Here is an 8,538-nt window from a genome sequence, read left to right as displayed (position 1 = left end):
TAGAAATCTTGAAATGTAATCCTCGAGAGAAGAAGGGTGAGGTCATAAATGATGTTCTGAAATGTTCCATGCGTGAGCCACTCTAAGGTTCTACTTGCAGCTCAGTTCCAACGGGCCATTCTAGAATGTTCCTGCGCTCTTTGAAGGATACCTACCCGGCCTGAGATCCTGAACGCTGGCCGCATGGCTCCGGAGTGAGAGCAGAGTCATGTTGCCCATCTCCAGAGATCGCGTGCTTAGCGCGTCGTATTTACAGATTGATGCTCCCACTCCGGAACACATCTTCAACACAGGCTCCAGGAGCGGGTCGGATGGATCTTTGCCCACAGAGAAGTTTGGGATGAAGGTGGGATCGTGCTTTGGAGCAAAGTAGTACTCGTTCAGGAGGAACTCAGAGTCATAGGTGAACAGGGAGATTTCATTGGTAATGGCCCCTGGAAGAAAGAGAGTTCAGACAGGTTAGTCCCCATGAGGCCCCTGAAGATAACAGGAAAAGAACTCCACGTCAGTCATAACTGATCTGAGTGTTTCACTGCAAGGTTCATCATGGTCCGCGTCTTTGCTAACCTATAGCCTTTCTCTGCATTTCTTTACAGAAGATCCGCAATGAAGTCTGGCCCATGAAAATTAAATGGGGCTTCATCCTCACGAGCAGAGGGGCACAAAAACACAGCGCAGGTGCATCTGTGACATCATTCTTCATGAAGGAGAGCTGCAGACAGTGAAGTGAAGAGCGGATAGCGGAGGGCAACAGAGCGGATCTCGGCTGCTGACCGGTTGTCCCTCACAGAAAACAGCATCAAGCTAATATTAGCTAACCAGAGCCGTGCTGCGGCGTACACAGTGACTCTCTGACTGTGACTCACATCGTGCCCCATAGGTGAAAATGTCCTGGGCAGTGCTGTTGGCGAAAGTGACCTCCCCATCTCTGGAGGTCAAATCATCATCGGGGTCATCATTCATGTTACCCAGCAGACCCTGTGTGTGGTGCTTAAACTCCTGGGGCAGTAAGACAGTGAGGGTCATGACCTCCGCTCTGCCCCTGACCTCGACCCCTGCTCCCGATGGGAACATCACTGTCACATTCTGAGGATCTGATGAGAAAACGAATGCACCTAGAAGAGGTATGAAACACATTCTGCATTTTATCTGTTTCCATGGAGGAAGTACATGACTAATACAAAACCATTCCCATTAGGTCTAATCACTATTAACTGAAGGCAGGTACCCGTTATCTGGCTGTTATTGCTGTTTCATAAATTTGTTGACTTTTTAAAATGTGTGGAGATGAAAGTATTGGGCTACATTTAATAAAATAAAGAAGACAGTTGTGATCTCACTTTAGGCTGAAAGATGAGATCAATTTTGGAAATGAGGCAGAATATGTTTATTACTATAATCAAAACAACTGTAGTCTATTCTGCAAAATGATAGACTTTTTATGCATCAATTATCCATTAATCAAACATAGAATGACTAAAAACAAAGAACAGCAAAAACCAATTTCTTAACCAACAAATGAACTCTTGCTCAGGTTTGGATAAACTTGATAAGACTTTACCTTTCAGGTCCATCCAGCTCTGTTCAGAGAAGCTAAGCACCTTCTGGTTAAGCAGCACCTGCAGGTGAGTCGGCCTATCAGAGAGGCGCACCTCGATGACATCAGAGCCATTCTCCCTCATAGCCACCGAGGAGAGGCGGGTCGCCATAATAACAGATCCTTAAAGGGGAAGCGCCGTGCTCATTATGATGCTTTATGATTAAGTTATGATACTTCAAGAAATATAAGCACACAAGAAAGTCGCCACAATGTTGTATTTACTAATGGGGAAAATTTTTTGATGAGCCCTAGGTTTAGAGTTGGGGGTGTCGCCATGGCGACTGAAGGTCTGGATATCACCTCCACAGTAGGCAGTGAAAGTTTGGTGCTCATTTCCACTCATTTTAGACGTTAACTGTACCGTTCAATTTGTACACAATTTGCACTAATGTTGATGAGGAAACCAGAGGAACCCAGAAAGTGTGGTCTTATGCAGAGATGTTGACTGTGCAGATACCTTTGTATTGTTTGGATTAATTCAAACACCTGTTTGAGACCATTAACAAGCTTCAAAAAAAAAAATATTGTCATTTAAATAATGAACTATATTATTATTAAATAAATGATTCTATGACCAAAAACCACTTGAACACATATGTGACAACAGTAAAAGTGCTTCTATATGACATTAATATGAATAGCTAGGCTGCAAGGTTGGTTGAAGTGTTTGGCTACTTCAACGTAAAAGCCCAAAGCTAAATGGATCAAGTTTCTGATGCACCGGATACCTGATCTAGGAACAGCCATATAACCATATCCAACATCATTTGAAGCTCAAATGCTCAGGACTTGTGGTCAGAGATCAGGACTTGTGGTGAACGTGTGAAATACGTGGTCACGTTACCGTTCTCTGACGTCATGGGTTCTGTCCTGCCTTGCACGGTGAGCTCGTGGGTCAGCGAGTGGAGCAGAAGATATTCACCTTTCCCGTTAAAGGTGTACGTCACCCCGTCAAATGTGAGGAAGTGGGGGTCACCAAGCACGGAGGCTGCAACAGAAACATAGAACGGATCACGCCGGAGTGCCAGTTCTAGCGTCACCGTGCCAATACCAGTACGAAGGTGATACAGAAACGGTGCTATTAAATAGTTAAAATCATTTAGGAATCACGTTGTCTTTCTTTTATTAATTAATGGTTTTATATGTCTATACCTCGTCATTAGTCATCCATGTAAGTGTAGGTAGAATGCGCCTTTAAAATAACGTCCACATATGAACGCAGAAAAGCTATGTGCCTCAGCAGTGCAAGCTGTATGCATACTGCTATAGTTCTCCCAGTTAAACCAGTCAAACCAGCCAAATGTCTGATTGTCTTCTGTAAGGGTTTGGGGTGACAGTAAATCAGGTATTGTGTCAGGCCCGGCCTGGTCCAGCCCGGAGTGGGAGGGTGTCAGGACCTCACCAGATTTCGGAGGCTTGTACGTCCTGCAGTCGCTGGAGGGTCGATGGTTGAAGTAGTAGTCGCAGTTGTCTGACCACAGACAGCAGTAGTAGAACGTGATCACGTCATACTTCCAGTGGGAGAATCCCGGAACCCTTGGGGGACTTCTATAGGGCGGCGCTCCCCAGTCGTGCCCTCGGTCGGGGGTACTTCCGCCGATGGAGTCCCCGGTGAGGACCTGAGCCCCAGTGTGGTCATAGCAACACTGCTGACCAGCTCCATACTCAGGGCTTCAGGAGAAACACAACTCAGAGCTGTGAGAAGAAGCCCTCTCTATACACCAGTTACAACCAGTTATTTATCTGACGCTACAATTAAGACAGAGTTCAGTTTGAGTAATTGAGGGTTAAGGGTCTTGCTCAGGGACCCAACAGTGGCAACATGGCATTTGTGTGTGTGTGTGTTTGTGTGTGTGTGTTTGTGTGTGTGTCTCCGTCACGCTCACAGACCGGAGCGTCTCCCGTTTCCCGTGTTTTCCAGCTTTCGTCTGTTTCCATGGTTCCCTGTCTCCGCCCCTTTACCTCCAGCTGTTCCATTTGTCCTCAGTTGTGGTCCATTTAAACCTTGTTCCTCGCCTTTCATGTTTGCTGGTCATTGTCTGAATTTGTCTACCCCATTTTCTGACTCGCTCACTTCTGGTTACGCTGTACTTGTTCTCTCCATCCCAAGTTACTCTTTCTGTTTACACTCATCTTTCTCCCGTTGTTTAGTTATATCTCTTTAGTTCCATTCTATCAGTACTCCAGTTTACGTTGCCCTCTCTGTCTGTATTGCCCTCCCAGTTCATGTTCGTGAAGTTTATTCTGTTCTCCTGGCCGCTGTAGTCTCCTTCCTCAACGCTTTGCTCCCTTTTAGGTTTCAATCCCCTTGTTCAGTTATGCAAGTGTTGTTTGGTTTCACTTTTAAATCTGTTTCCTGTATTTTAGTCCTGGCTGTTGTTTCCCTCGTTAAGTAGCCCAGTTCTGTGTACTCCCCTTCCTTGTTCTTCTGGCCTGTTTATACTTGTTTCATGCTTCGTTGTGTTCCCTTATTTATCTAGTGCTCATCCTCACCCTGATTAGCCCATCATTTTGTTTGTTCCTGTGATGTGTTCTCCTGGTGTTCGTGTACACTGTCCTGTCTGTCGATTTCGTTACAGCATTACAGTCTGTGTGTGTGTGTGTGTGTGTGTGTGTGTGTGTGTGTGTGTGAGTGTGAATGTGTGTGTGTGTGTGTGTGTGAGAGTGTGAATGTGTGTGTGAGAGTGTGAGTGTGTGTGTGAGAGTGTGAGTGTGTGAGTGAGAGTGTGAGTGTGTGAGTGTGAGTGTGTGTGTGTGTGTGAGAGTGTGTGTGTGTGTGTGTGTGTGTGAGAGAGTGTGAGTGTGTGTGTGTGTGTGTCACCTGGCCTGGATGGCTCTGACACAGTGAACTGCTCCTGGGTGATATGTACACACACTGCCTTTCTCAATGTCACAGCCATAGTCGGTCTAAAGCATCACCACACAACACACAAACACACAACACAAACATGTGGACAGTCACTATGCTTGTTCAGCTGTAAGAGCTTGTAATGAACTCCAGCACTTCGGATTTGTAATCAATATTCCAGTTAAAGTATCAGCTTGAAATATTTAAATATTCATTCTATCACTCAAATATTACAGCTGTTACCCCATGCACCTGGTCAGATGTACCTCCTCTAGCTGAGACTAGACTAACCTGTAGGTTAAGACTAACCTACACACCTGTTTCAGCACTCTGAGTGCGGCTTGGACTCACGTGGAACCTGCCGGTGTCAGCTCGGGCCTGCGCCAGTGTGCAGGGGCAGTCTGTGATCTCCGACAGGAAGCTGGCGATCCGCTTTTCTTCCTGATCCCACCGCAGACATTTTTCCAGGGCCCAGGCTGCAGGGTCTTTCCGGAAGGCCTCATCCAGGTTGTAGGCCAGGGCATGGGCACCACTCCACAGGGCGTTCACATTCCTGCATGTGCACGCACACACACACCACTGTGAACTATCAATCAACACTGAGTGATTTCTGTGAGTATATGATATCACATGAGCATTTTTAAATGCCCAGTAGAGATGAAGGACAGATGAAGGACATGTGACACTGGGTTGCACTCTGTGTGCTCTCACCGGGCTCCGTCAGGCTCAGTGCTGGGGCAAACGCGTATGCTGCCAACATCCCAGTCAGACCTCGGCGTCTGCAACAGCTCAGGCACAAACCTGAAGCTCCCGCTATTAGGCACATCCCTTCCCACGGAGTAAAGATACCTCCAGTCCGCCTGCCAGGTGTCGGAGTACGGCATGCCTGGTAGAGGAAGATGAGCCCAGCGGTGGCCCCAAAACACTCCGTCACCATCAACCAGTTACTGTGACACCAACATGAAAACTACTGGTGCTACTGACTCAAGTCTGACGCAGACAGACACACAACGTCTGCACCACCGACGCCTGCGGTTTGGATCAATGCCAAGTTTACTTCAGCTTAGTCTGGTGCACTAATCAATCTGCCAATATAGGAAATCAGATACTAATATGATTCCAAACACAGAATCTTTCTGAAATAGTGCAGACACGATGATAAATGGAATAACTTTTAATAAACATATTTCTTTCTTTATTATTTTTATATATTTTACAGGTCTGGGCTTTTCAGACATACATCCTGAGTCCCAGGCTCCCTGCTCCGCTAGCGTTCTCTCTGACTGTGTGTATGTGCACGTTCGGTTCGTAGCTTCCACTCTGCCTTCCTGGATTTACCCTCCATTCCCCAAGAATAAATTAAACACCCTTTTTTTTTTTAAACACAAAAGTTTGAGGTCATTCTAACACACAGTGCTGGGAAAGCCAGTTTGAACCACTAAATGTGTCTTAAACATTAGCATATGTAATGACTTTTAATCTGTAGGATTATTGGTTCTGTGTGTAATCCCCCAGTCCTGAGAGCATCATGCTCTGTTCACCTCAGGGTACCACCTGCACCCAGCAATATGAGAAAAAGCCTTGAGAATTAGTTGATGAGTAGTGTTTAGATAAGGGCACTTGTATCTATGCACAGAACATGAAGCGCCTCCATTTTGAAACCACGGTAGTGTTTTAGAGCTTTTCTCTTGGGTTCAGTGCACTTCTATCTCAGTTCTGATCTTCTCACCTGTCTCCTGGTAGCCCCACAGTTCTACGTTAACTCTCTTGGCATTTATTAGTGAAGCGTTCCACACCATCTCTAAAGCCCCACCCACGTCCTGTGTGCCGTAATACTGCCACTTCGTCTCGTTGACCAGGGAGACCTTAAACTCCTCCGCCAGCTTGCTGTGGTGCACTGATCAATATGACAAAATCACATGCTTACAACAGACATGAATAAGGAGAAAATGAATAAATACATTCAACACTGAACACGATTTAGGAAAAATCTCCCCTCTGCAAAAGATAAAACAAAGTGGAGCTGCTAAAATAAAAGTCCTTCTCAGTGCACACTTATATAAGAGGAGGTGAGGGGCCGTGGGCGTGGTCTCGGACACCTCACCTGAGAGCCAACTCCCTGCCATGCTGTAGGTTACTCCATCTGTGGAGACATCAAATGGAATCCAGCCGGTCTCAAACAGCATGGGAGACACACAGTGACCCACACCGCCTGTGTCCACGTAGCCCCGTGTCACTGTGTCCGATTTAAACCTGCAGAGGACAGCAATTTGTTGGCAAACTGACAGTCAACCAACAAACGAGGTTCTTCCTTTAATCTTTCCACTGTTCCTTCACTCCATCTAAAAATTCAGAATGGATCTGTTGAAGGATAAACCGATTTTATTATTCTAGCTATCAATATTGTTGTGTTGTTTAATAACAAGGCAATTAAACAGGATAGGAATCAACAAACTTTGTGAGTTCATCTGAGGGTCTTTTGAGGACTGAGATCGGGGACTATAACATGGTCTCGCTCTGATTCGGCCAGTTAATCTGTTCATTCCGAACCCAGTGCAGGATTCTAAGCATGGAGACTGACACTTTGCCCACAGACAGATTTAAAGGTGGTGGTGGCAGAAAAACACTGAACTAGACCCTTCATTAAAGGAGATTCCACTGAAGTATATTTGTTAGTTTGTATAACCGCAGTGAATAGATTTGAGGTTATATTCTAGAACTTTGCATTTTAACACAACATATTAGGTCGCAATCTGGGTGAAATGTGCACAAGCATAGCACATTCCTAATCCAGACTGATGCGCTAAGTGCACATGACCTGCTCAGTAAAGCTGTGGATGTCACTCACACTGATCCACGGAAACCCAGAGCACGCGACCGTCCTACCTGCACGTGAGATTCACGTTCATGTCTAATGCTGAATTGAGAATTCTGAAGTCCGCGCCTCCGAGAAGAGATCCGGAGTGCGGGGACAAGTCCGCGCAAAACTGCTTAACACCTCCACAATCCGGCAAACGTTCGCGTGTCGGGTGACAGGAACATGTCACTTTCTCACCGCAATGTCCTTCACAAGAGTCAGCTGGAGAATAAACAGTGGACGTTTCACTAATATTTAACCAGGAAGATATTGCAAGGGATTTAAATTCATATATGCGGTCAACTTAATCATTTCAAATTAATTAAAAAGCAATTTTTAATAGCAAAAAGCCTGGAATGAGTGCGGTATTTGTGTTCACGGGTCGTTCCACTGACTCACCATTCGTTTCTGAGAGCAGATGAACGCACATCAGTGTTACTAATGAGCGGAGAAGTCTGCTGGGGCAGTAGCGCAACATCCTGACAACAACCGACTTCAAGGACTTTACTTTTTAGTAGACTGTCCGTCCACAATCGCGAATTAATAATTCAGTCCTGACATTGTGACAAAGGTCCTTGCGATAACACGTGTAATGGGCTCGAGGATATGGAAGGTTCGTTACTCTTTAACCGTTAAGCGCGTGCAATTTACAAAGACAAAAGTCACTGCATTGCACTACCGAAAAATGCCGACTTAACAGCAGTATTAAGTACATGCGTCTGGCAAAAACATATGCCGGACTAATTATCGCGCTGAATATAATATATAAAAGCAATATATCACATTCAATATAGTTCGCGTGAAAGTTGAAGGAATCCCACGACATAATTTAATCGGCATGACGGGCAAGTCGTTTCAAAATTAAAGTCCTTCACTAGCGTGATCGGTAAACTCAAACGGAGGTTTATTACGGGTAATATGACGTCAAATATTGTGTTCAGGAATTCGATTGCAAAGGGCAGGACACATGTGTAAGCAGACAAACATTTATGTAACAAAGTTCCCAAAGAAAAATGTTTATACATGGGCAGTAAAACAACTCAAACAAGAGATGAACGTTTCTACTTTTAGAAAGGCAGGCTCTTCTAAAAATACCCACACCCCCACAGAGTCACAATTAAATAGGTTGAATTATCAAAACTATATGTTGTCTTAAATACCACAGTCTCAACTACGATACAAAAATGATGCTCAGAACTGGATCTAATATAGTACTGGATCATTCAATTAAAA

General features: G+C 45.1%; 1 protein-coding gene across 3 annotated transcripts in view; it reads right to left on the bottom strand.

Annotated features, from left to right (window-relative positions):
• The window catches only part of susd2 (sushi domain containing 2), a 20,637-nt gene extending 12,493 nt beyond the window's left edge, over positions 1-8,144 (bottom strand). For 2 of the 3 annotated variants that reach the window (XM_081714893.1, XM_081714892.1), the window contains exons 1-12: positions 7,705-8,144; positions 7,335-7,527; positions 6,553-6,701; positions 6,178-6,345; positions 5,160-5,334; positions 4,800-5,001; positions 4,422-4,507; positions 3,003-3,271; positions 2,445-2,588; positions 1,562-1,720; positions 867-1,115; positions 156-434 (exon numbers count right to left, since the gene is read on the bottom strand). In XM_081714893.1, coding sequence (XP_081571019.1) covers positions 156-434; positions 867-1,115; positions 1,562-1,720; positions 2,445-2,588; positions 3,003-3,271; positions 4,422-4,507; positions 4,800-5,001; positions 5,160-5,334; positions 6,178-6,345; positions 6,553-6,701; positions 7,335-7,527; positions 7,705-7,783 — 2,152 coding nt within the window. In that variant the 5' untranslated portion in view covers positions 7,784-8,144. The remainder of the gene's footprint in view (positions 1-155; positions 435-866; positions 1,116-1,561; positions 1,721-2,444; positions 2,589-3,002; positions 3,272-4,421; positions 4,508-4,799; positions 5,002-5,159; positions 5,335-6,177; positions 6,346-6,552; positions 6,702-7,334; positions 7,528-7,704) is intronic. The other variant, XM_081714894.1, reaches the window with a different exon arrangement.
• Between the last annotated feature and the right edge of the window lie 394 nt (positions 8,145-8,538).

This window comes from Electrophorus electricus, chromosome 5, assembly GCF_041902795.1.
Source record: "Electrophorus electricus isolate QZ-2024a chromosome 5, ASM4190279v1, whole genome shotgun sequence".
In the NCBI taxonomy this organism is placed as follows: domain Eukaryota; kingdom Metazoa; phylum Chordata; class Actinopteri; order Gymnotiformes; family Gymnotidae; genus Electrophorus; species Electrophorus electricus.
The sequence above is the reverse complement of the archived record's forward strand: the minus strand, read 5'-3'. Positions and strand labels throughout refer to the sequence as shown.